We start from the raw sequence: 27881 nt of genomic DNA, 5'->3' as shown, positions 1-27881 counted from the left end.
ATCGTAACCTCATGCCAATGGGATGAAATGCTGCCTAGTCCTATGACATCCCGTTTTGACCCATAGGACTTTTATTGACTAATTTTTGAAAGTAAGCTGCCAAGCTTTTCTTCCTAGTTCATCTTAATCTGGAAGCTTCACTGTAACCTGTTTGGCATCATAGCAACACACTGACAGACGAATGATTACTACACAATAAAGTGTATTGGCTGGAAATTGAACCCAGGTCTCCTGGTTGAAATACACAAATTAGTAAAAATAGTTTTAATATCTCTGAACTCGTGAGATTAATAGGAAAGGAGATAGACTGAAATGATAAATAGGGAACATTGTATTGAAGTCTTTGGGGAAAAGGATGCTATTACAGCAGATTATATTCTTCTAAGCAAATTTCAGTGAAATACTCCTCCATTAGAAATGTGGTCCTGGTAGAAACAATCAGCTAGCTCAGTGATCCTCAGGATAAGGTCTGTAAGCTACTGCTTATGGGCTTTAATATAGAGCTGCAATGTGATCGCCACTAGCCACATGTAGCTATTTAAGTGTAATGAAAATTAAATAAAATGAAATTACAAATTCCTTAGTCTCATGATTCACGTTTCAAGTGCTTAATAGTCAGTATACCTAGTGGCTGATGAATTGGGCAGTACAGATTTAGAACATTTCTGTCACTGCAGAACACTGTCTGTAGGACAGTGCTGCTCTGGAGAATCTGTTGTTGTTGAATTCTGTTGAGTCAGTTTTTACTCATAGTGACCCTGCATAGGGCTTCTGAAGAGCCGTCAGTGAGTTTGAACCACTGACCTTACAGTTAGCAGTCCACTGTTTATCCTACAGCACCACACCAGATTCTTCCTAGAGGCTGTGTTGTTGTTGCTAAGTACCGTGGAGTGGTTCCGACTCATAGTGACCCTGAACAGGGTTTCCAAGGCTGTAAATCTTTACGGGAGCAGAAAGCCTCATTTTTCTCCCATGGAACAGCTGGTAGTTTTGAACTGCTAACCTTGAGGTTCGCAGCCTGATTCGTAACCACTACGTTACCAGAGCTCTACAGAGGTACATATTTGTACCTTTATGGGAGGAAATGCTTGACTAGAAGGTTACTGAATTTGTTTTTTGTTTTGTGTTTTTGGTTATACATAAATTATAGAGATGGATTATCTTGAAAAACAAGAACTCCAAATATAAGAAGTCTCAGGAGTTAATTTAGTAATTTGCTAATGTCTAGAACATATGGCCCTTATTTCTCTTCATCCTATTTTTCTTGTTGTTAAGTGTCGTCGAGTCACTTTTGACCCATAGCAACCTTGTGTAGGGTTTTCCAAGGAGCAGCTGGTGAGCTTGAACCGCAGACCTTGCATTTCAAACGACTTTGTAGTTTAATATTTAGACCACAATGCCACACCAGGACTTGTTGTTGTTGTTGTTGTTGTCAGGTGCCATCGAGTCGGAACCAACTCATAGTGACCCCATGCACAGCAGAACAAAACAATGTCCGATCCTGGGCCAACCTCACTACCGCTGCCACACCTGAGTCCATCAATGATGCCACCTGGCTGATCCATCTCGTTGGGGGTCTTCCTCTTTTTCTCTGACCCTCCACCCTACCCAGCATGACATCCTTCTCCAACGATTGTTTCCTCCGGACAATATGTCCAAAGTAGGAGAGACGAAGCTTAGCCATCCTGGCCTCCAAGGAGCACTCTGGCTGCACTTCTTCCAAAACAGATCTATGGGCACTTTCAGTATTCTCCTCCAACACCACAACTCAAAAACAGTCCATGGCACTTTCAGTATTCTCCTCCAACACCACAACTCAAAGGCATCAATTCTTCTACGATCCTCCTTATTCACTGTCCAGCTTTCGCATCCATATGAGGCTATTGAAAACACAATGGCCTGGGTCAGGCGCACCCTAGTCCTCAAGCTGACATCTCTGCTCTTCAATATTTTAAAAAGTTCCTGTGCAGCAGATTTGCCCAGTGCATTACGTCGTCTGATCTCTTCACTGCTACTTCCGCAAGTGTTGATAGTTGATCCAAGAAGAATGAAGTCCTTGACAACTTCAATCTTTTCTCCATTGAAAAGAATGTTGTTTATTGGTTCAGTGGTGAGGATTTTTGTGTTCTTGACATTGAGATGTAATCCATATCGAAGGCTGTGCTCTTTGATCTTCATAAGTAAATGTTTCAAGTCCTCTTCACTTTCAGCAAGCAAGGTTGTATCATCTGCATATCGCAGGTTGTTAATGAGTCTTCCTCCAATCCTGATGCCATGTTTTTCTTCATAGAACCCAGCTTCTCGTATTATTTGCTCAGCATACAGGTTGAATAAGTATGGTGAAAGAATAGAACCCTGTCTCACACCTTTCCCAATTTTAAAACATTCAGTGTTCCCATGTTCTGTTCAAACAACTGCTTCTTTGTCTAGGTACAGATTTCTTAGTGTCCTCAAATTGATATCGACTCCTATAAGTCCATGTTTGCTGAGTAGAACTGTCACATAGTGTTTTCAAGGCTATGATGTTTTAGAAGCAGATTGTCAGATTTGTCTCCTGAGGTGCTTAGGTTTGCATAGGTTCAAGCTGCCAACCTTTTGGCTAGCAATCAAATGCTTAATCACTTGCAGCTCCCACATACTCTTTCTCTCTTCACTCTCCTACTCTCCAAGTTTTGACTTCACCCTAAGGTTGGTTCTTCCATGGTTGCATCATTTCCACAAAAATTCCACAAAAGTGCCACAGAAGTTCCAGGCAGAATTAGAAGAGACCTTAATGGTTGGTTCTCTATTCTGTCCACCCATCTGCTGGATATGAATTTCTTTCTTAAGAAAATTTTAATTAGAGTTTTCTTTCTGCTTTGTTTTGTTTTTAACTGTATACAAGTTTTCTGTGTCATCAAATAGATGCTAAAGAGAGAAACCAGTTAGTTCACTTAGTTGTTGTCTTTTATGTATGAATTTGGGAATTAATATCTCATGCTGTGTCCCATGAGCATGAATTATACCAATGACTCTGACCAGTCATTACTCAACTTGGGTGTGGTGGGGAGGTATAATCTCTTTTTATCTCCATGCTACAAATAGCATTTAGAATCAATCATCCATAGAAATCATTAACCCTCAAAGTTAGAAGGGAATTCATAGTTAGATAACCTGGTCCAATAATACCTGTGGTCTATATAAAAATCTTGAGGGCCATAAAGACAGATTCATACTTTAAATATGGGAGCATTGACTAATGCAATTCTCAGGCTAAAAATCTGAATGTTAAGATTTCAAACAGAATATCTAAAAGAGATAACATTAGAAGGCCCTGGATAGAGTGGGAGACAATGTGGAACACAACTCAGTTACTCTTCAGACCTGAAGTGGAACTCACTCTCCTAGCTCAATTTTCAACCAAACAATGGATAGGTATATAGGGGAAACAACACCACTAGTGAAGTATACTCATCATTGAATGGTCAGCCATTCAAGATCAAAAGGACAGCTTTTTCCAAGTGAGGAATCACCATAATGTGGGGGTAACTAACCATGGATAAGATGTGGCCTCTGGAATCTTCCAATCAGTTACTGTCAAGAGGAATGATAATAGCTGATAAGGCCTTAAAGTGCCTCAACAATTAACCTTGGAGACACCGGACTGAAATAGCTGGAAATCGAAATGGTGCATCTGAGTAATAGTTGCCTGGACTAAATTTCATTTGGGATCAGGTACTCATTTCAATCTGTGAATGACTGGCTTGCGGGTAGATTGTGTGAAGCTTTAAAAGGCAGGAAGAGTTCATTTTTGTTGCAGTGGATGGAACAAGTTTTGAGCCAAAGAGCTGCTGCTGGCATACCCTTGAGTTCAGTTCCAATTCATAGTGACCCTACCAGGGTCCTTTTGGAGAAATTCAGGATCTATAATGACAATGGTAGTGATAGCACTTCCTTTTGAAAGCTGGAGTTGAATGGATGCTAATGGAATGGAAGATTCAACAACCTCTTTGAATAATCTGAATAAATGTTTATTCAAAAAAAAAAAAAAAAATCAGAAGGGCAGACCAGGGGTTGGGAAAGAGAGTGGAGGGAAAATGGGAACCACTGAAAGGAAGTGGGATAACTTGTTATCCGGAAGGAATTGGAATCATTGAGGTGAAACAAAGAGTGTGATTTGTGGAATGTATACCTTAACTCAATTCACAATAAAAAGCCCCCCCCCACAATAAAAAGTATTTCAAGCACAATAAAGTTCCTAACACTAGAAAACACAGAGGGTGTTTATTGTTTGTTTGTTTTTAAGTCTTAAATCCAGAAATAAACAATTAAAATGTTACCAACATATGTAATGTTTTACTTACTGTTCCTCGCTCAATGTAAAACTTAAGTGCTTTAATCCAGTTGTTTGTTTCAGGCAAATGCATTTAATACATGTGTTTGTCTGCCTGGTATGATAGAAAAGATAGAGCATTTGCTCAGAAGATCATTTGCATATGCTTCAAGTTTACTCCGGAAAGTAAACTCCCATCAAATAATTTAAAAATCAGTCAGAGGGCTTTAAAAGTTGAAACCAAATTCCTGATCAATGTGGCTGCATAATGTGGTAGGCTGATACATTACGTTCTACGCAACATGTGACATGTATGTGGTTAAGCTTTATTTTTGACTCAGAGAGCATGTGAACTCTAATGGAAGATAATGATCTTTTTTTCTTTTTGTGAACTTAGTTTTTAGTAAAGATTAAAACACTCTGTGATTTGTGTTTAGTCAAACTTTATATGACTTTCTTTGAATTGTGAGGAATAGGAACTCCAGCAGCATGGGAAGAAAATCAGGATTCAACTTATTTAAGAGACTGCACAAATCAGAAACAGATCTAAGAATGGAATCCCAGTTTCAACACTCTCTTGTGGTTTCCAGTCACTTGTCAAAACTGAGAAGCCTCAGACCTTCCTTTCACTCGCAGTGTTTGGATATGGATCTGATTAAACACCCCCTTGTGGTGCTGTGGGCTAAAGCGCTGGACCACAAAGTCAGTTTGAACTGCAGTGTCGAAGGGTGATTCAAGCTCACTAGCCGCTCCTTGGAAATTCTATACAGGATTGCTATGGGTTGCAACCAACTCAATGGCACATAACAGCAACAACAATATCCTGGTGTAAAAGGATCTCTGGTAGCGTAGTGGTTACTAATTGGGCTGCGAACCTCAAGGTCAGCAGTTCGAAACTACCAGGTGCTCTGCAGGAGAAAGATGAGGTTTTCTGAGCCCATAAAGATTTGCAACTTCGGAAATCCTATGCAGGGTCACTATGAGTCGGAACAAATCCATGGTACACCACCACCACCACTCAACGATGAGTCATGGTGTAAGGAGCTCCGGTACGAGTGGTTCTGAGTCTGTGAGTCGGGCTCCAGGGTTGCTATGAGTTGGAACAGACTTCATCACTCACAACCACCAGCACCGGTCATGGTGTGCTGGTATAGCATAAGCTCTCGTCTACTAACTGGTCATTGGTTCAAATCTACCTGTTGTTCCTCAGAAATGCTACACAGGATCACTATGAGTTAGAACCAACTGGCTGGCAGCAATTAACAACAAAAGCAAAGAGCTGTATGGATGCCTCTTCTTTCCCATTACTGACCTATTAGTGTGTGGCCCTCAGCAGCTATATTGAAACATGTAAGATATTAGTGGAAATGATCTTTTCTAGAAATTGAATTCTCACTTGCAGTCAAGACAGATTATCTGCCATCAGACAATTATAACTTATTTGGGGGTGTCTTTACCTACAGACAGGCACATGTTTATTTGTCGAAAGGAGCCTTTATGATCAATCACACAAGTGTCAGCTAGATTGACACCTAAATACTTTTCAGAAAGTGCTGTATATAGCTATGCAAGATATTCACTGTATAAGAGGGCATGACCAAGGGTTGAGTGGAGCCAGAGTGCTTACAGAATTGGGTTCCCTTCCTGGGACTTCCTAATTCGAACTAAGGCATAGTAATAAGCTGGTAGAAGAAGTCCTGGTACTTCTGTAGTGTATGTACAATATTTTCTTAATGAGTTGTATCACTTCTTCCTTTTGACTTGATGTTTTCCTCGGTGGTGCAAATGGTTAAGTGCTGGACTACTAACTGAAAGGTTAGCAGTTGGAGTGCATCCAAATATGCCTTGGAAGAAAGACCTGGTGATCTGCTTCTGAAAGCTCATAGCTGGGAAAACCCTGTGGAGTACAGTTGTACTCTGAATAATATGGGGTCACCATGGAATCAGAATAGACTTGTTGGCAACTGGCTTGTTTTTAAATGGGTCGGTAGTAAGAAATAGAAAAATGTCACACATGACCACAACTCATGGTTGACGTAAAAGCTCATTCTTGATTACCCAGGTAGAGATGCCATTCACAATCTCCTTCGTGGTCTACATTGTTATATAACTTCAGAATTGGTATACATGGTCAGCTCTGACATGGAGAAGAAGGTGGTTTGAAGGAAGTAGAGTAGATCCTGAAAACTGCCCTGAGTCTAGTTGTACCTTAGCACTGGAACCACAACTAAACTATTTGTCCTTGCCATTTTTTGGGGTCAGTAATGAATGCACATCAGCAGTTGCCTGATTCTAGTTTGTTGTTGTTAAATGATGTGGAGTCAGTTCCTACTCATAACGCTGTATAGGGTTTCCAAGGCTATAAACTTTGAAGGAGCAGAAAGCCTCATCTTTCTCCGGCAGAGTGACTGGTGGTTTTGAACTGCTCACCTTGTGGCTCACAGTCCACTGTTTATCCTACAGAGTCAACACATTCCCTAATTATTTTATTGTTGTTGTTGTTAAGTGCCATCTAGCAGTTATTATACAGTTCATAAATTCTTGGTATAGTTGGGTAATTGTGTTTTGGCAGTGATCATGAGGAAAGTTTATGTGGTATCTTATTTTAAAAACTTCCACCTGATGTTCCATAAGTACTGTGTACCAACTGGGAGGAGCCAACATGCTGCTCTGTGGTAGTTATAAGGTTGTTGTTGTTGTTGTGAAATGCCGTCAAGCCAGTTCCAACCCATAGTGACCCTGTATAGGGTTTCCGAGGAGCAGTTGGTGAGCTTGAACTGCCAACTTTGTAGTTCAAATGGCTTTGCAATCTGGCACATTAACCCACAGTGCCACACAAGGGTGCAAAAAAGCAAAATGGTAAAATATGGAAATTATTAATAGGCAAGAGACAGTATAAATTTTGTTGTTAAGACCATGGACTTACAGTCAGCAAGAACTGGATCCTGAGTTTGCTCCACCATGTGTAAGATGTATGCCTTTGGCAAGTTGTCAAATTTTTCAGTCTATTTTCTCCTTTGTATAGTGAGAATAATAATCACCACTGATAATATGGGACCTTGTGAGATTAAATAATACAATATTTTACATGTCAGATGACTGCTGTATCTTCATTAAGAGGCTGGTGTTAATACGGGGAGAAGATGTCCTCATATTGCCTTGTTTCATTTAATAAGGACCTTTGTTTTTTCTGAGATAGCAAGATATTTTCTAGAAAGAAACATAGAAAGTCATTAGACTATTGGTTTGTTTTTGTTTTGTTTCTCTTTTCTGTCCTTCTGTTTAACTTCCTTCCAGTGTTTCTCAGTTAGAGAATTGCTATCATTTGTATCCTTTACTTTCTTTTTAGTATTTTTAAGCATTTTTTAAGTTCTTTTTCATGGAGGTTGTCTTTGCAATGAAAGAATTCGAGATCAGTTTTTCTTGCACTTATCCACTTAGTTAATTCTTACATATAGGATCTCCCTCCCTTTTAAAGTACACACTCACATGTTCTCTTACTCAACTCTATCCTTTATGTTGATCCTTGCCAGTAAGAAGAGGGGACGTCCTGGCCGCATGGAGTGGTATTCGTCCCCTTGTTACAGACCCCAAATCTGCAGATACTCAGTCAATCTCCCGGAATCACGTTGTTGATGTCAGTGGCAGTGGCCTTATAACTATAGCAGGTATGGGACAATCAACTATTATTTGAATGTGCTTTCATATGAGCTTGGATTCAGTTGTCACACCACATCTATTTTAACTGTAATGAATAAAGGTCTTTTATTTTCAGTGATCCTAAGTCTTATACAGTAATTTGCCTTGATTATTTTAAAGCTAGATGTGTTTGCTATTAATTAGTTCATATATAGTTATTAGAAGAAAAAATAAGGGGAAAGATGACCTTGTGAATTAGATATTAAATCATTTTTAGGTGGAAAGTGGACAACGTACCGATCCATGGCAGAAGATACTATAGATGCTGCTATCAAGGTGCACAATTTGAAAGCAGGTCCCAGCAGAACAGTTGGGCTTTTCCTTCAGGGGGGCAAAGATTGGAGCCCTACACTCTACATTAGGCTTGTCCAGGATTATGGACTTGAAAGTGAGGTGGGTTTACATGGCCATGCTATCTTCTTCTTTACCTAATCTTAGTATTGCTGATTTCAGGAGCAGCAACGGTGTGACTTTCCTGATCCGAGTTTCTTTTTCTGGATATGTTCCTATCTGTATAGTGTAGAATTGAACTAAGAGAAAGAGAGAGAGATGATTGTATCTAAAAAAGCAATGCTCATCTTAGTGTTTATTGGAAAACCTATTAGTATAATTGATTCGTTTCCAGCAAACAACCAGCCCAAATTCTTCCTGTGTCAAGCACAAGGAAGGCCTTTCGTCAGAAGTGATATCATGAGCAGAAGAAAGCTGACGCTTCATCAGTTCTGTATACAATGTGCAGTAGAGGTAATTCTAGCCTAAGCATTGCAAGTGGTTTCCTCCTACAAGATCCAAATGGAATGCTCTCCTAGAACTGCTAGTTACAGGTTGTGAGAAAACGGATGAGATAAGCATGTACCTTTTTTGTTGTTTTGCTTTCTACTTTTGATATTAAAAGTACCTGCCTAATGTAATTTTATTTCTCTAGGTGGCACAACACCTTGCCACCACATATGGAGACAAGGCTTTTGAGGTGGCCAAAATGGCAAGTGTAACTGGAAAAAGGTGGCCCATTGTTGGAGTGCGTCTTGTGTCAGAGTTTCCATATATTGAGGCTGAGGTATGTGAGTAGCCATGTGTCAGCTTCCTGTCCACCAAGGGAAAATATTCATCCATTTATTTTTCATCGTCTTTAAAAAGTATACCTAGCTAAGATTTGATGGCGCTAAAGCATGGAGTGTCTGTCTCAAACAGGTATTTTCATCTACAGAATTTTAATTTTGAAGTGCATTTGAGAGTGGCACTAATAATTATAGAAAATATGGATTTCTTTCTCCTTCATGAATTTTCTCATGTCTTGCCAATTCACAGTTGTTTGTTCCTTGTTTGAACTTGTAGGTCTTCTCATTTGTGCCAACTCATGGCCTGCCTGATGACATGCTTTGATTTAACACCTAACTTTTCAACAAGGTTTCAGTAGTATGCCAACAGGGAGAATGTTTTATATGGGTTGCATAAATAGTTAAGCATTCAACAGCTAACCTAAGGATTGTCAATTCAAACCCATCAACTGTTCTGCAGACGAAAGGCCTGGTGATTTGCTCTCAAGAAAACTGTGGAGCACACGGGGTTACCACAAGTTGGAATGGTGATCAGGCAGTGAACTATTACTTCCTGTTCTTCTTCCTCTTGTGTGTTGTCCAGTCAGTTCCAACTCACAGCTACTTTGTGGCTGGTGAGTTTGAACTTTACACCTTGAGATTAGCAGGCCAGTGCTTATCCTACAGTATAAGGGCTGTTTCTATCTTTTGGCTCTCGTAAACTTTGGTGTGCATGTGTCTGTTTAAGTGTCGCTGCTTTCAGGTCTGTTGGACATACACACTTAGGTTGTCCAGCATACTTTTTGTTACTGATCTTAACTTTCTTGCCAATTTCTCTGTATGTGTATATTTTTTAATATTGGCAGGCCTAATGAAAGGTTTTACTTTGGTTTGGTGCTTTAAAAAAATTGGTGTTCCGTAAGCCTTTAGAGTACTGGTGTGGCTTATAGGATAAGCACTGGACTGCTAACTGCATGGTCAGCAGTTCAAACCCACCAGCCGTTCCTCAGAAACCCTATGCAGGGTCACTATGAGTTGGAACTAACTCAGAGGCATGTAACAATAACAACAAAAAGCCTTTGTTTGATGTTTGAATTCAGTTCTTCTGTCATCTTGTTATTCTAAGACAGAAAACTCTGTACAGCCTAAGAGACAAGACCATAACAGTTTTATGTTTGTCCTTTGTGTATTCGGTACTGTAAATCAGCATCTAGATTATGTATTAGGATCCCTGAGTGGTGCAGATGGTTAAGCGCTTGACTGCTATATGAAAGGCACCTTGGAAGAAAAGCCTGGTGATCTGCTTCCAAAATGTCAGCCATTGAAAATTCTATGGAGCACAGTTCCTCTGACACACATGAGTCACCATGACTCATTGATTCAGTAGTTTTTGTTAAGTGTCGCTGAGTCATTTCTGACCCATACTGACTCTGTATATGGTTTCCAAGGAGCAGCCGGTGAGCTTGAACCACCGACCTTGTGGTTCAAGTGACTTTTCAGTCCAGCGCATCAGCCTGCAGCACCACACCTGGTACCTGGTTATTATATATAAACAAAGAGTAAGGAGTTACTTGGATGGCAGTGAGAAGTGATGCAGTTTGCATGTTTCTGTGAGGTTTTAATTCAGGAAGAAGGCATTGACTGTTCTCCAATTGATCCTGTTTCCCAAGCAGCCTTTGGCAGATGGTTGGAGAACTGTGTGTTGCCACTTTTGATCTCATGCCTTCAAGATAACCAGAGACTATATAGAAAAAAGTACTGCCTTTCTTTCCTAATCATGAATGATATATATAGATATATAAACTTAATATCCTGTGTTAAGAAAAGTAGTGAGCTAAGATTTCTCTGTAATTCCAATGCAGGTGAAATACGGAATTAAGGAGTATGCCTGCACTGCTGTGGATATGATTTCACGTCGCACTCGACTGGCCTTCCTGAATGTCCAAGCAGCAGAGGAAGCACTGCCCAGGATTGTTGAACTGATGGCCAGAGAACTGAATTGGGATGATTATAAGAAAGAGGTATTCTAAAGAAGGTTTCAAAACCACAGTTCTTAATATAAGCTTGTTTGTTGATCAATAAATAGAGCCTGATAAACTTTTTAATATACTTAAAAAAAAAAAAAGGTAATTCATTAAAATGAAATGCACATAACAAAAAAACTAACCAAAGTGAACAATTCAGTACATTTAGTACATTTATTACCATCTTACTTCTTACTTACTCTTGTTTTATTATTTAAATGGTTAACTTATTTTACATCAACTAGTGAATCATCAGATGATAGTTGCACAAAATGATGTTGCATGCCAAGGAAAATTTTAGGAACATTTTTGAGCAACTTCCTGATTATTCTAGACATTCTTCTCAGCATTGCCTCATCAGCACAATATGCAATTAAGTTTGTTTTTTACTACTCTTTATTAAAGCTACAATAATTTAAAGTGAACAATAATGTATTGAAAACACATCCACTGGTGCTGTCGCCAGCTCTTTTGTTAATTCATTTTATTGTGGTAAATGAATGTAAGAAAAAGTTTGCCATTTAGCCATTTTTAAATGGACAAATTCAATGACATTCATGATCCTCATATTGTGGTACTGCCACCACTACTATCCATTTTCTAATGTTTTTCCTCACTTTACACAGTAGTGGTTATGAGTCGGGCTGCTAACCTCAAGATCAGCAATTTGAAACTACCAACTGTTCCATGGGAGAAAGAGGAGGCTTTCTGCTCCCATAAAGATTTACAGCCTCAGAAACCGTATACAGGGTCCCTGTGAGTCAGGACTGACTCCACAGCCCAGAACTACCACCACTACCACAGCAATACAATCACTCTTTATCCTCTCCTTCGATCAGCCTTGGCAATGAAAGTTTGTCTCCATGCATTTCCTATTCTACATATTTTATATAACTGGGATCATATCGTATTTATCCTTTGTGTCTGATTTAGCATCTTTTTAAGGGTAATTCAGGTAGGATTCCTCAGAAATTCATTTGTCTTTATGACTGAATATCACTCCATTGCATGTATATACTACATTTTGTTTATTCATTCACCTGTTGATGGACACTTGGATTGTTTCTCTCTTAGAGACACATGCTCCCATAAAGATTTACAGCCTTGGAAACCCTATACGGGGTTGCTATGAGTTGGAACTGACTCCGTGGCACATAACAACAAAAATAATGTAATCTCTCTCTCTCTCTCACTCACTACCAACGAGTTGATTCTGGCTCATAGAACCCTGTATAGGATTTCAGAGCTTGTAAATCTTTATGGGAGCAGAAAGTCTTATCTTTCTACAAGGGAATGGCTGGTGGGCTCGAACCACTAACCTTGTGGTTACTAGTACGTGCTTATCCTACAGAGCCAATATGTTGTTGTTGTTGTTTTTAAGTGCCATCGATTCAGTCTGATTCATAGCAACCCTGTATTGGATCTCCTAGTCTGTGAATCTTTGCTGGACTGGTGGTGGGTTTGAACAGCTGATCACTAAACAGTCCATTTCTTATCATACAGAGCCACTGTGCTCCTCTATATGATACAGGCCTGGGCTATTTATCATAATAAATAGTGGATCTCTGGGTTTTTAATTAAGCCAAACTAAGACATTTTTAAAGTGTTGAAGAGCAAAGGTGTCAGCTTGAGGACTAAGGTGTGCCTGACCCAAGCCCTGGTATTTTCAATAATCTCATATGGATGCGAAAGCTGGACAGTGAATAAGGAAGACCGTAGAAGAACTGATGCTTTTGAGTTATGGTGTTGGAGGAGAATATTGAAAGTGCCATGGGCTGCCAAAAGAACCAACAGATCTGTGTTAGAAGAAGTGCAGCCAGAGTGCTCCTTGGAGGCGCCAGGATAGTCAGACTTCATCTCTCATACTTCAGACATATTGTCAGGAGGGACCAGTCACTGGAGAAGGATATCATGTTTGGTAAGGTGGAAGGTCAGAGAAAAAGAGGAAGAACCCCAGCGAGATGGATTAGCCAAGTGGCAACATCAAGGGACTCAAGCATGGCAACAATAGTGAGGTTGTCCCAGGATTGGGCAGTGTTTCGTTCTGCTATGCATATGGTCACTATGCATCAGTACCGACTCGATGGCACCTGACAACAACACAACAACATAGTTACATGGGGAGGTTTATGAAGCATTTCATATATTCTTTCAAAATGTCTGTCTATATTCATTGGGTTCAATTCATTTCTCCTTCATCTTTTTGAAACCATTCTAATTAGACTTTCTCACCACCAATTTGCTGTAGTAGCTCCTGTCAGGCTCACCAAACCCTCTGTGTTGATTAATACACTTATCAACTCTCAATCTTCATTTTACTCAACCAGTTAGCAACATTAGACAGTTGGTTCCTTCTTCCTTTTTGAGATTCTTCCTGCAAGACCATTAACTTCTCACTTTTTTCTACCCTTTGTTTGCTCGCCTAAACCTTAATAACAAATTTGATGCATACTTTATATCTAAATTCACCATCAAACTGTATCCTGTTTATTTTCAAATAATTGTTTGAATCAACCCTTTCGTAGCACTTTCGGTTGCTCCCAAGGCTACTATCATTTCTTCCATGAAATACGTAATTGATTCCCTCCACATACCCAGTATCTCTGCTTTGACAACTTCAGTGATTCTATTAAAACCTAAGTCAGATCATTGGACATGTCAGTCTCAAATTTATAAGTGAAGTCTGGATTGAAGTTAAAAATTTGAGAGTTGGTATTTAAGTCATCAGACAGAATGAGATTAAGGGATTAATGCAGTTAGATAATGAAAGTGGTCCAAAGGCTCAGCCCTGCAAAAAACTGAGTTACTGCAAAGTCTAGAGGTTGGGGAGATAATGTAGAATCAAGGAGAATAAGAAGTAACAGCTAGTGAGGTTGGAGGAGATAAGAGAAGTCTGAAGACGGAGCAGTGTCTCAGAAGGTAAGGAAGGAAGTATTTCAAGAAGGAAGTGTTCTATCATACCACATGCTGCTGATAGGTTAATAAAATGAGGACGGGTAACTCACAAGCTCTCTTATTTTTTCTCCAAAATAACCCTCCTTTATACTCAAAATAAAACCAATGTCATCTTGGTGGTTCTAAGGCCTTCCATCCTTTGACCCCTCACCATCCCTCTCACTTTACCTACTCTTCTTCTTTCATTCCTTTTCATTTCACAGGTCAAGTTGTTTTTCCATGTTTAAAACCTACTGATCCTCTGCCTGGAATGCTTTTCCCTTGAGAATACTCCTGGTTTTTCTCTCACATCCTACTATTCTCTGTTCCAGGGAGACTTTCCTTAACTAGCATTATAAAAGAGTAACCCCCCCCCCCATCTGAATAACATTTTCTTCCTTTTCTTACTCTCATTTTATAGTTGAGGAAACAGACTTGGAGAAATTCCTGTTGTCATTCACATGACCAGTCTATTGTGGAACTAGGGCAAAATCCAAGTATTCTTTTCCTAGAGCATACCCTTTCTCTATCCTTTCCTGTTACCGCTACTGTAGCAGCCCTGGTTTCCAGTATTGATGTGGTCTGTATAATGATATATACAGACAGAATATAAAATGTACTCCTCTGCTACTGCCAGTCACTTCCCCATGTAGCAGATTCTGCGTTCATCTAAGAATTATGGTTGGGATGATTTGAGTATGCAGGAACATATTTTTGTGCCAGGAATTTAGGCAGTGGGAGGTAGGAAGGAGGGAGAAAACTCTGTAAACCAGTTGTGTTCAGCCCTCCTGGGGGAACTAGATTTAACTTCATTTTAATTTTTATAAACAGATTTATGTGCTAGGATTATTCTCCCATCCCCCACCACAAAGTAAAAGAAGTAAAAGACCTACAGTTAGTATTCAGTATCTGAGACATACAAGTATTAATGAGAACTGTGGGTAGTCTAGAGAGAACAAAGGAGAAGGAGAGAAAAAAAAATGAAAAGGTTAGAAAGTTGGACTTCTGAGAAAAGGTTAAAAGCATTGGGATTATTTAACCTGCAAAAGTGAAAGAGGAACGAGGTGATAAATAACTCTCTGGAGATGCATTGTGGTTGTTTTTAGCAGTCCATACTTAATGAGTGACTTGTATATTGAGCATCATGCTAGATATTTTTAGAGAATAATAAATAGCTCATAGTTTCTAGAATCTTGAACTCTGATGGGTTTATAATACCTATATGCCTCAAAGAAATGTGTATATTTCTAAAATTTGGAGAAAGGTTTGTTGTTGTTAAGTGCTGTCATGTCGGTTCTGACCCATAGCGACCCTTATAGAGTTTCTGAGAAGCGGCTGGTGAGCTTGAACCGCTGACCTTGTAGTTCAAACCAACTTTGCATTCGAGCTCATTATCCCACAGTGCCACACCAGAGAAATGTTTAGAATAGTTTAAGACAGAAATCCAGCCAACACCATATATATGGTAGTAGTGGTGGTGGTGTGCCGTGGAGTCGGTTCCGACTCACAGCAACCCTATATACGGCTTCCGAGGTAAATCTTTATGGGAGCAGAATGCCTCATCTTTCTCCTGCAGCATAGCTGGTAGTTTTGAACTGCTGAGCTTGAAATTAGCAGCCCGATTTGTAACCACTACGCTACCAGAGCACCTAACAACAACGCATCATCCTCGTGAGAAATATTGCACAGAAGCATTTTAAAGTCCCCACATTATTATGCTCTAAAGGAAAAAAAAAAAAATCATCTGTTTAACTTAGAATTTCCCAAACACTTCTGACCATTGAGTTAACTTTTTACTTATTCTAATTAGTAGCTGATGGAATTTTGGCTGTGTCATTTTCTCTAAATGTTCCCCAACTCTTCCAGACATTACCTGTCTCCCAGTCAGTTCTTTAGAGTCCTGGTGTGGCGCTGTGGGTTAATGCGCCAGACAGCAAAGCTGTTCGACGGTTCAAGCTCACCAGCTGCTCCTTGTTAACACTATACAGGGTTGCTATGGGTCGGAATGGACTCGACAACACTTAACAACAACATATATATTAGTGGGATTGTTGGATCGTACAATATTTTTATTTCTAGCTTTTTAAGGAAGTGTCATATCATTCTCCATACATAGTTGTATTATTTTACCTTCTTCCAATAGTGGATGAGAGTTCCATTCCCCCCACAATCATGCCAGCATTTATTGCTTTTTTGATTCGTGCCATTCTTGCAGAAGTGAGGTCTTATCCTAGTATTGATTTGCATCTCTTTCAGTGGCTAAAGGTCAGGAGCCTGGTGGCTCTATAGCGTAAGATCTGAACTGCTGGGAAGTCCTATACAGGGTTATTGAGTTGGAACCGACTTGTCACCACTTAACAACAATAATGACTTAAGGAGAGTCTGGTGTGGCATTGTAGGATAAGTACTGGACTGCTAACCTCCAGGTCAGCAGTTCAAACCCACAAGCTGCTTCTTGGAAACCCTGTACAGGTTTGCTGTGAGTCAGAACCAGCTTGACAGTACTTATCAACAACAGTAACAGTGGCTATGGAAGGAGCCCTGGTGGTGCTGGGGGTTAGGCTGCTAATTGCAGCCCACAACTGCTTTGACTGCAATGATCAAATGGTTCCTTTTCTTTGTTTTCCACATGTGGCAGATTACATGAATTGATTTTATATGTTGAACCATCCTTGCATAACTGAGGTGAATGCACTTGGTCATGATGTATTACTATTTTTGATATGTTGGTGAATTCAATAACTTAAATTTTGTTGAGAATTTTTACATCTGTGTTCATGAAGGATATTGGTCTGTGTTTTTCTTTTTTAGTGACGTCTTTGCTTGGTTTTACTGTCAGGATTTTTGCTGGCTTTGTAGATTAACTTTGGGCATGTTTCTTTTTCTATATACTGGACTATGTTGAATGATATTGGTGTCAGCTCTTATCTGAATGCTTCATAGCATTCTCCAGGGCAGTCATGTAGGACAGGCCTTTTTTGTTGTTTGTTGTTGTTAAGTACCATGACGTTGGTTCCAACTCATAGTGACGCTGCACAGGGTTTCCGAGGCTGCAAATCTTTATGGGAGCAGAAAGCTTCGTAGTTTTATTTTGTTTTATGATTTCTTTAATTTTTTTCTTTTGTTATGGATCTGTTCAGATTTCCTACTCTATTTTGTGTTAGTTTAGGTAGGTAATATGTTTCTAGAAATTTGCCCATTTCTTCTAGGTTTTCCAAGTTGTAGGAGTAATTTTTCATAGTATTTTGTTATTTTTTTAACAGTTCATTCTGTTGCAGTATCACCCATTTCAATTCTCATTTGGGTTATTTGTATCTTCTCTTCCTTTTCTTTTGTCAGTTTGGCAGGTGGTTTGTTGATTTTATTGATTCTTTATTGAACAAATATCTGAACTTGTTGATTCTTTTGTTTATGTTTCATCTATTTCTGCTTTAATTTTTATTATTCCCATTTTTTGGGCAGCCATGGACTTCTTCACTGCTCATTTTCTATTTGTTTGAGTTTTAAGGTTAAATTATAGATTTTAGTTCTTTCCTCTTTTTTAAAAAATGTGTGTGTTTATTGCTATAAATGGACCTCTGATCACTGCTTTTGCTGTGTCCCAAAGGTTTGAATATGTGTGCTTTTAATCTCATTTGAATCTAAGAATTTTTAAAATTACATTTTACATTTCTTTTATTATCCAGTGTTTTTTAAGCAAGATGTTTTTCAGTTTCAGTGTATTTGATTTTTTCCCCTTTTTCTTCCATTATTGATTTCTAGTTTTCTAGTGGTCTAATCAGAGAAGATGCTTTGTACTATTTCAGTGTTTTTAACTTATGGAGACTTGCTTTAAGGACTAAAATGTGGTCTATTGTAGAGAATGATGCAGTTACATTGAAGAAGAATATGTACTGTGCTGCTGTTGAGTAGAATGTTGCACATATGTCTGTGAAGTCTTTGCATCTTTGCTGAGTATCGTTCTAGTTGTCCTGCCTGTCATTAAAAGTGGTGTATCAAAGTCTCCTACTATTTTTGTGGAACTGTCTATTCCTCTTTTCAGTGTTATTAGAATTTGTCATTTGCAGAGCTCTGTCATTGGGTGTATAAATATTTATTATGTTTATGTCCTCTTGATGAATTTGCCTTTTAAGCATTATACAATGTCCTTCCTTCTCTTTTGTGGTGGATTTTGCTGTAAAACACGTTTTATCAGACATTAATATTGCCACTTATTTTCTTTTTTGGTTAGTTTGCATGATACAGGTTTTACACCCTTTGTTTCTTAGTTTGTTTATATCTTTGTGTCTAAGGTGTGTCTATTGTAGACAGACAACATATTGATAGACTATGTATTTTGTTTTGTTTTTAATCATCCATTCTGTCACTGTTTTTTCACTGGTCTCTTAACCCATTTATATTCAGTATGATTACTGATATGTGTGAATTAACTGTTCTTTGTTATGCTTTGTGTGTGTTTGTAGCAATCATGGTTTCTTTGTTCTTTCTGCTTTTCTGTGATGTGTTCTTTTTGTTTACAGATTTTCATTTCATTTCCTTTGATGATATTGATTTTGTGTTTACTGAATCTTTATGATTTTCTTCCTTTTTATTTTGGTGAGATTTATTTATTTTCTTTGTGGTTACCCTGGAATTTACTTTTACTTCCTAAGTTTAAAACAGTCTGTTATATCTTGATACCACCTTGATTTCCTCTCCATATGGTCATTTGTAACTATGCCACTTTCCCCCTCTTTTTGTTTTGAAGCTGTCAGCTTTTATAGACTAACGTGTCTGGTTCCCTGCTTTCACTGTAGCTTTATTTTATTTTGGAGGATTTTTTATCTGGGTTGACGTCCGGCTGATACGGTCATATTTCTTAATCTCAGTTTATTGTTGCATGTAGTTGGTTCTCTGTCCAAAGGACTCCCTTTAATATTTCTTGCAAGGTTGATCTGGTTTTTCTTTTTAAAATTTCCTTTATTTCTTTTTATTTGGTAATGTCCTTATTTTGCCATCATGTGTGAGAGAAAATTTTGCTAGTTATACAGTTCTTGGTTAGCAATTCTTTTCTTTCAGGTTTTTATGCATGCTGTCGCTTTACCGTCTTGCTTTCTGCTAAGAAATCAGAGCTTAATTTTATCGGTTCTCCTTTGTAGTTCATGTTTCCCAAGCTGCTGTTAGAAATCTTTTTTTTTTTTTTTTTAATCTTTGGTTTTGGGAAGTTTGATTATGATAAGTCTTGGTGACTTTCTTTTAGACTCTATCTTGTATGAGGTTTCATTTGCTTCTTGGATGGGTATCTTCTCATCTTTCATGGAAGTTTTCTGCCAACAAGTCTTAAATTTTTTTCTCTGTGCTATTTATCTTCTCCTCCTGTTTTGAAATTCTGATTATGCATAAATTATTTCTCTTGCCGGTGTCCCACATAACTCTAAAGCTTGCTTTGTTTATTTTTCTTCATTTTTTTTTTTTGGATTGTTTTTCTAAATATGTGTTATTTCTCCTCTATCTTGCTGGTTCTGTTTTCCAGTGACTTGATTCTTCTTCTCTGTCTTTTTATTAAGCTATTTCTGCATTTTGGGAGCTAATCATCTGGATATTGGGTTACTGTTTTTGTATGATTTCTAATTGTCTATTTTGTTTTCGTATATATATTTTAAATGCTTTTGCATTTTGTATGTGTTTTTCTTGGTTTTGTCTGTATTTACCATGATTACTTGGAAGTCCCTGTGTGTAATTGTTTTAAGTTCTTTATCAAGTAATTTCATTACTTTTTTTTTTTTTTTAAAGAGGTTTTCTGATTCTTTATTTTGGTAAATTGCTAGAGCCATCTTGTCCTGCTCCTTTAGGTGATTTGGTATTTTATGCTGTCTCAGAGGCATTATTAATACATTGTTTTTTGCATCCGATTTTTAAATTTTGTTTTGTTTTGATGTATCTGGGCCGGTGGGACAGGTATACTACTCTGATCACGAGTCTAGAGTGCTTATGTGTGTGAGCTGGGGTCTCTGTTCACTGGTCTTGCAGCAGGACTGCGGATGGGCTGGGTGGGGCTTGGCCACCTTCTATTGTCGGTCCAGAGGTGCAGAAGCAGGCAGTGGCACTCATCCTGTGGGCAGGGTGGCAGGTATAGTGATTTGGCTGTGGTAGGGTGCATAGTCACTGCCTCCTGCTAGATGGTGTATGCAAGTGGCAGGCTGGCTTGGGTACAGTCACATGCTTCCTATCTGTCGCTGAGTAGAGGGAAAAGAACAGGAGCAGCTGGCAGATTTGCGTGGGGTTGTGCTGCCACAGCCTCTTGCCAAGAAAGGTAGAGGGTAAACAGTTGTAGGCCACCACATCTGCAGTTGTACTGACATCACCTCCCTCTCTCAGCAGGCCACTCACCAAGCCCAGAAGGCCGTTGGTGGCATGTGAGCATGTGCATGGGACCACATGTATCACTTGCTGGGTGCATAGGAGGGAGTGGTGGACAGGGCTGATCTAAAGGGAGGGAGGGGATGACTTGTTATGTGTTCTCCAGTTGGGCAGTTGGTCTGGGTGCGAGATCCTCTGCTGATTCCAATCAGGATGGTGTTGGGGGGTGGGGTGGGGTTGGGAGGGAGAGTGGGAGTGCATCCCACCAATTAGCAGATATGGGTGTTGTCTGCTATAGACAGAAGTTGGGACTTGCCCTGACCTAATGTGTGGATTGGGGTTACCCCTGGGGTCTGGTTGGGTGAAAGACCTTTCACCTCCTTGTGCATACCACTTACCCAGAGGCTGTGGACTGCCACTTGTAAGTTTATCCAGCTCTAAATTCTGGAACCCTTGCTGCTCCATGGATGGCAGGATCCCAGTAATTCTTGCTCTCCTTTTGTGTATTTTCCATTCTTAGATGTAAATCATGATCTGCTCACCCTACTTCTTTTCTGGTGTGATTATACAGTTTCTCTCTCTCTTATGGGAATGCCATGAAATTGCCTCCCATGTTCTTCACCCAGGTCATGACTGGCTTTGTCTTCTTAAGATGGTCACGTTGAGTCAGGATGGCTGACGGAACCTCACCATTCCATGTTACTCCTTGTTCTCTGCTTTTTTCAGGTTTTCCTTCCTGTCAGTGTTCAATTTGATTCTTTACTCTTTTTTATTGTCTAGGGTTCCAGTATTGTTATTTGCATCAGCTTCACTTGTTCTTTTGGGTCTTTGCTATAGACTAATGGATGCAGGGCTTGATAATTCTTTCCATAAATCTTTGAACTTTATTTGCATCTGTGTTTTAGGAAGAACTTGAAACAGCGAAGAAGTTTCTATATTATGAAATGGGCTATAAATCTCGATCAGAACAACTAACAGATCGCTCTGAAATTAGCCTATTGCCTTCAGACATTGACAGGTATTTGTAATATGTTTCCATGGCTTCTTTTTTTTCCTTCTCCCATGTAAGTATATTTTCTTATTAGTTAATATTGTGTTCCAGGTACAAGAAGCGGTTTCATAAATTTGATGCAGACCAAAAAGGCTTTATTACCACCGTTGATGTTCAGCGTGTATTAGAGGTAATGTGTATATATATGTTTTTTGGTTCATTATAAGGAGCTCTGGTAGCGTAGTGGTTACGAATTGGGCTGCGAACCTTAAGGTCAGCAGTTCGAAACTACCAGCCACTCCGTGGGAGAAAGATGAGGCTTTCTACTCCCGTAAAGATTTACACCCTCGGAAACCCTTACAGGGTCGCTATGGGTCGGAACCGACTCGATGGCACTTAACAACAACAACAATAATTGTTAAATAGCAGATAGTGTAATTATTGGTGTTGTTATTGTGCCCTGTCAAGTTGGTTCTGACTCACAGTGACCCTGTGTAGGCTTTTCAAGAGCGGCCGGTGGGTTTGAATTGCCAACATTGCAGTTAGCACAGTCTACTGCTTATCCTACAGTGCCATACCAGGGCGCAGAATAGTGTAAAGATATATAATTTTTTCTCATCTAATACTTTCTACAAGTAATAGCTTAAAATGTAAAAGTTTAATAAGATGAATAAAAGAATTATGTAATTTTTAATTAGACCGCAGCATTATTCTTTCCTTTTTCTTTAGAGTATCAACATTCAAATGGATGAAAATACGCTACATGAAATTCTGAATGAAGTAGATTTGAACAAAAATGGACAGGTTGAACTCAATGAATTCTTGCAGGTGAGTTGTGATAAAAAGAAACAAGCATGTAACCTTTTGTCTTTTGGTTGTCATTATAATAAATGGATGTTCAAGTGTGTCACTTCTTTCTGAAAATAAGGAGAAAGCTTTCAGCCAACAAAAGCTGATATGTCTGAACTCAAGGTTTAGACTTGGTACATTTTCTTTTTCTTTCTTTTTATAAGAAATATTCTCTTGGGTTAGACTCTTTAGATTAAATCCAAGTTAATTATGGATTCAAAGGCAGAATAATATGCACACTTTCAAAAGGCATATGCTGTTGGATGTCATTGTTGGGCTGTTTTCTACCCAACTTCAAAAGAGGCAACACAGTATTCCTAAAGAAGAATGTAATTATTTTGTGGAGAAACTTTTAAAAAAACTTGTATTTGTATTAATTTGACAATAATATTCATTTGAGAATGTAGTGATTAGATGCTTACATTGTAACGAATGTGAGGAGCAAATGGAAGTATTTTGGGGTTTTTGTTATTAATCCCATCCTGTTGGTTCCTGTATAGAGTTTCTGAGGAGCAACTTGTGGATTTGAACCACCTACCTTGCAGTTAGTAGTGCAGTGCTTATCCTACAGGGCCACATCCTAAAGTGCCACATCAGGACTGTATTCTGGGGTTGTTGTTACATTGCTGAGTGCCGTCGAGTCAGTTCTGATCCATCACGACCCTTTATAGGATTTTGGAGGAGCAGCTGGTAAATTTGAACTAACAGCCTTGCTGTGAGCAGTCCATTGCTTATCTTATACACCCACCAGAACTCCATTCTGGGGTTAAGACTGTAACATTTTCATTTCCAATTTTCAACTATTGAAGGAAATTTCATGTTACTCTAATTTCAATCAGTTGTTTGATAGTATTCTTTAAAAAAAATTCCTTAAGAGGAATAAAACAAACTCTACATTATTTGTAGTTGTCCACATGACTCTGATCGTAGGAAGAAAGAACTAGTTACCGAGTAACCAGGTGTTTTTTTTTCTGTAGTACTTCTTGGGCAGGTATTTCAAATGAATGCCAGGTCTTGCTTGCACCATGGCAATGATGAATGCTGAACATGAAATAAATTAATGTTGGGGATTTTGGTCAATGTCAGCCCTTTCTTCACTGTGTCAAGTTAAACAAACAAGATCAAGGCAAAGGAAATGGTAATTGTGTCTCTGGAGATGAGCTGCAGATAAGAGCGTTGTTGAATCTAAATGCAGAAATATTACACAGGTTGTGTCCAGCATTAGAAAAAGAATGTTTGGGTCTTAGCTGACTGTTTAACTAAATGCACATTTTAAATTAAGTTTTAAATTTATGCTCGGTAATTAGATACCATGTAGTACATCTTTTGTGCAGTTTTCTGGAGAATATTTGTCTTGGGAATTTAGAAAACTTTTCTTCAGAGACATGACTATGCTTCTTCTCAGGTATGTTGTAATTAAACACCAATATTTAGGATAATCACTAGGCCACAAGGTTGATTTGAACTACAAGGTCAGCAGTTCAAACTCACCAGCTGCTCCTCAGAAACCCTATACAGGGTCACTGTGAGTTGTAACCATCCTGATGTCACTTAACAACAGCATTTAGAGTGGAAAGACCTGGGGTTTGGGAAACAGTAAGAATCTAATTTTATATACAAGTATATATTCTGGTATGCCAGTGTAGGATCATCAGTGGACTGCAAACCAAAAGATTGGCAGTTCAAACCCAACAGCTGCTCCTTGGAAACCCTATGCAGGGTTGCTATGAGTTAGGCCAGACTCCATGACACTTAAAACAGCAACAACATATATTCTGTGGTTTGGACTTCAAGTAAATTTTTTTAGTGCAATAGAGTTATAAACACATAGAAAATAAACTGTCTACAGATTTTCTGGTAGACGTTTTTAATAATTGAGTGTTTCTTGTCCAGTTCTAAGTGAAAGAGACTATTCATGTTTCCATCAAGTAAAATACACAGAATGTAATTTTCAATTAAAAAAATACTATTTCTTATGAAATATATTCAGACCCAAATGCCTCTTTTTCTTTGATAATGGTTTCTGGATACTTTTTTATGTTAAAGGAAACTGAATTTTTAGAAGTTGGTACATCTGATATTGCTTATGCTTACACAAACAAAGCTCAAGTGCTATCTGTTTTATTAGTTCTAATAAACTTTGAAAGTCTTCATGGAATCTGAGGCAAAACAATAAACCTTTAGCTGTCCGCATTGCTTGTTGTTAAAGCATCCTTCATTAGGTATAAAGTACATTTTCAGGGGAGCTTTCTTTGGGAGGGGTAATAAAATATTTTCCTTTTCTTATAACACTAAGAGCTTATATCTGTCCTTTAAACATCTTTTTGAATATCAATTTGGTTTTTCAGTAATCCTCATGGAAGGATCACCATAGATATTGCATGGTTACATGACTCTATTTTTAAACTTGTAGTTTAATGATACTTCTGCATACAGAAGTCCATCTTTAATAACCAATAGCTTGTGAAACAGCTTTTAATAAGGTCATGAGATTCTGATTGGCCCTTTGGCAAATGCCTCTCACTCTCATTCACAGCCATTTAAAAATAGATCTCTTTGGACCGAAAACTGTAGCCCTCAACATATTTTGAAAATTCTATATACACTTTTCCAGTGAATAGATAAATCAGGTATTTTCAAGATAAATAAATTTTAAAAGATGAAGGGAAGTGAGATCAAGAAAAACAAATAGTTAAATCACATCAACTTGAAAACAAAAAATTCCCCATGCTTATAATTACAGGGTGTCTACCAGATTAAAGGCCTCTGCCCGCTGACTGTATGTAATTTCAAAACTAATTCTGATTTTATCCATTGGATAAAAATGAATTAGATAAAATATGGGCTGTGGAGTGCTTTTAATTCTTAAGGTAGATCTCTGGGTCCATTTTCAAGGACTTAAATGTAAATTACTTTAAAACGTCTTTAAGGAATTTGGATTTGGAAGACTTAAAATAGTCAAGTACAGTAACACTAAAAAAAAGGTAGATAAATATGGGTCTTAGTTTGCTTACCTTATTTCCTAGAGATCCTTTTTGAAAAGATTTTCAAATGAGATAAAGATCCAATATTTGAGTTGTTCCAAAAAAAAAAAAGACTTGCCCTGAGCATATTTAAAGCCAAAAAGTTATATGCTAGATTTGCTTTTGAAAAAAACAGCCTGGTTTGCTAGATACATGTCAGAATTTTTTGTTTTGTTTTATTTCTAATAGTAGTAACATATCTATCCCCATCCCTCCTTTTTGAAATGTGCAAAAACTGTGCTCTTCTTATTTGAGCTTGTAACATCTGCTGTAGTTTTTGATGGAGCACCTCTGCCTCCTGCAATGGTAACTATTAGAATATCAGGAAGAAGGGAGTAAGTGGTCCCGGGCCTGCCTTCTGAATCTGTTGAATGTTTTCTCTTTAAGCTGATGAGTGCCATTCAAAAAGGAAGAGTCTCTGGGAGCCGACTTGCTATACTAATGAAAACTGCAGAAGAGAACCTTGATGGAAGAGTTCTGATCCCAGTGGACCGTAGTTGTGGCGGATTGTGAGTTTGAGCAGCGAATCCACAGTCAACAAATGTAGGAACAGCAAATCACCGTGTAACAACCAGAGATGACTTACACCACTACGAAACAGTGGATATGAATAGCTGCTTTTTTTTTTTTTTTAACATTGGAAAACATTCCAAAGCTTTAGAATGCTGGTGTATACCCTCTATTTGTATTTGCTATGCAGTCTGACATCTAGTGTATTTTATCTTTTTTCTCATTTTCACGGCACCTTGATTTCATGCTTTACATCTGTCTTGTGACCTGTTAAACGGGACATACTCCTATTATTTGTTTATTCACTTACTCTAAATCAGTTCTAGAGGCAGAATACTTTGGCAGTAATTGAGAGAAGCTGGAACGATTTTATGCATAAATTTCTAGACATTAAGCTTGTAGGTAGCATTTGTTTTTGAAAGAAGTGAGGTGGGGAGTGACCCCTATTGAAATGATATTGTTTCTGGATATTTCTCAACTCCTTCTTCCTCCAGTGTGTGTACCTTCCTCATCAAAACCTTATTGCATAAGTTTATATCTAGAGTCTGACTGGGAAAACTGGAAATGGAAGAAAAAGTTTAGATCTGGTTAAGGAGCACATCCCGAAGAGAAACTCTAAAAGCTTCCAGAATCACAGGTACAAGATAAAGATAGCATTGACATTTGTTTCATCGTTTCGTCTAGCATTTTCCCCGCCCCATCACTGCTGGTTTTCGTTGACTATTACTTTTGCTATAGGAACATCTTTGTTTTTCTTTAAAACCAGTATTCAACTGGCAGGTTGGATATAATGATATGAGATCAAATTTCTCAAATCTTTACACTGGTAGTAAATTTAAGGGTTAAAAAAGTGCTTACATATTCGCATGACAGTCCAACTTTCAATCCCCAAATCTTCCTTTTGGAGCATGTTCCACTTTATTGTCAAACATAATCTATCTTGATTAAATTATTGCATCATGTTTTAGGTATTTGCAGACAAATACAAATGTTGGTGGTTCCATTTCACTAGCCGCTCCTTGGAAACCACCCTATACAGATTTGCTATGGGTCAGAGCTAATCAGCGACACTTAGCAACCACAAGAAACCTAGTATTGTGTAGTCGATTAAAAGAAGTGAAGTGGGGCGTGACCGTTGAGTAGATTCCGACCTATAGCAACCCTGTAAAGCATTGATGAGGAGCAGCTGATAAGCTTGAACCACCAACGTTGCAGTTCAAACAGCTTTGCAGTCTGCCACATTAACCCACAGCACCACACAAGGACTCCTAAAACGTAGTATGTTGTTGTTATGTGCCATGTAGTTGGTTCCGACTCGTAGGGACCCCGTATCAGGTTTCAGAGGCTGTAACTCTTTACGGGAACAGAAAGCTTCATCTTTCTCCCACAGAATGGCTGATAGTTTCGAACAGCCGACCTTGAGGTTTGCAGCCCGATTCGTAACCACTACGCAAATCTAGTATAGGCAGGTAGAAATATATATATATTAGTTCACTTTATTTGTATTTATGTGCAAAAAGGCACAGCACTGCATTATTCAAGGTCATTTGGGTTGCTTAAAGTTTTGTCATCTTCTGTCCTTAATGGAAAAACTTCTCAGTCAATCACAAAACTAGAGCAGCACAACCCACAGAAACACACACATCCTCGCTCACATACACCCAGCAGTCTGCAGTGAATTTAATAAGTAATGCATTGAATTTAAAGCCAAATTTGGGGAGCTTTTGCTATATTTTGGTGGCATTTTAACTAGAGTCATCTGAATATTCATTGTGCTTCCTCTTGTGAAGTTAACTACCTACCACTTTGGTTTTCTTAAGATCAGGTTCCGTATATTATAGGAAATGTAACACTATTTCACAGCAGATTTTCATTGTGCAGGCTTGAGATCTTGTTTTTAAACTGGTACATAAAACACTTTTGTGCTGTTGTTTCTATTTATGTAAACATTGTAGACTATCTGTGTGCCTCTCTTAAGAGAGTTATGAGCCTGTTGGTCACAATAGAAACACTGGAGGTTCACTCATCTGAGCACCTACCCTCACCCCAAACTGAAACTAACAGAAACTGCAGGGAAAGACAGCATCTTAACTCATTTAACTATTAAGTGAAGTTTAGATACTTGCCAGGAGCAAATGATGCTCCCAGGTATCACTGTGAATC

The 27881-nt window shown here is 38.5% G+C and overlaps 1 protein-coding gene across 1 annotated transcript in view; it reads left to right on the top strand.

The window, feature by feature from the left end:
- The window catches only part of GPD2 (glycerol-3-phosphate dehydrogenase 2 (mitochondrial)), a 118883-nt gene extending 92822 nt beyond the window's left edge, over positions 1-26061 (top strand). Inside the window, exons 8-15 of the mRNA XM_006834527.1 lie at positions 7846-7980; positions 8229-8404; positions 8937-9068; positions 10911-11069; positions 21251-21363; positions 21448-21526; positions 22066-22164; positions 25596-26061. Of these exons, the coding sequence (XP_006834590.1) occupies positions 7846-7980; positions 8229-8404; positions 8937-9068; positions 10911-11069; positions 21251-21363; positions 21448-21526; positions 22066-22164; positions 25596-25721 (1019 nt within the window). The 3' untranslated portion in view covers positions 25722-26061. The remainder of the gene's footprint in view (positions 1-7845; positions 7981-8228; positions 8405-8936; positions 9069-10910; positions 11070-21250; positions 21364-21447; positions 21527-22065; positions 22165-25595) is intronic.
- Positions 26062-27881: the final 1820 nt, after the last annotated feature.

Source organism: Chrysochloris asiatica, unplaced genomic scaffold, assembly GCF_000296735.1.
Source record: "Chrysochloris asiatica unplaced genomic scaffold, ChrAsi1.0 scaffold00012, whole genome shotgun sequence".
In the NCBI taxonomy this organism is placed as follows: Eukaryota; Metazoa; Chordata; class Mammalia; order Afrosoricida; family Chrysochloridae; genus Chrysochloris; species Chrysochloris asiatica.
Note: the sequence above shows the minus strand (reverse complement) of the source record. Positions and strands in the feature narration are given on the sequence as shown.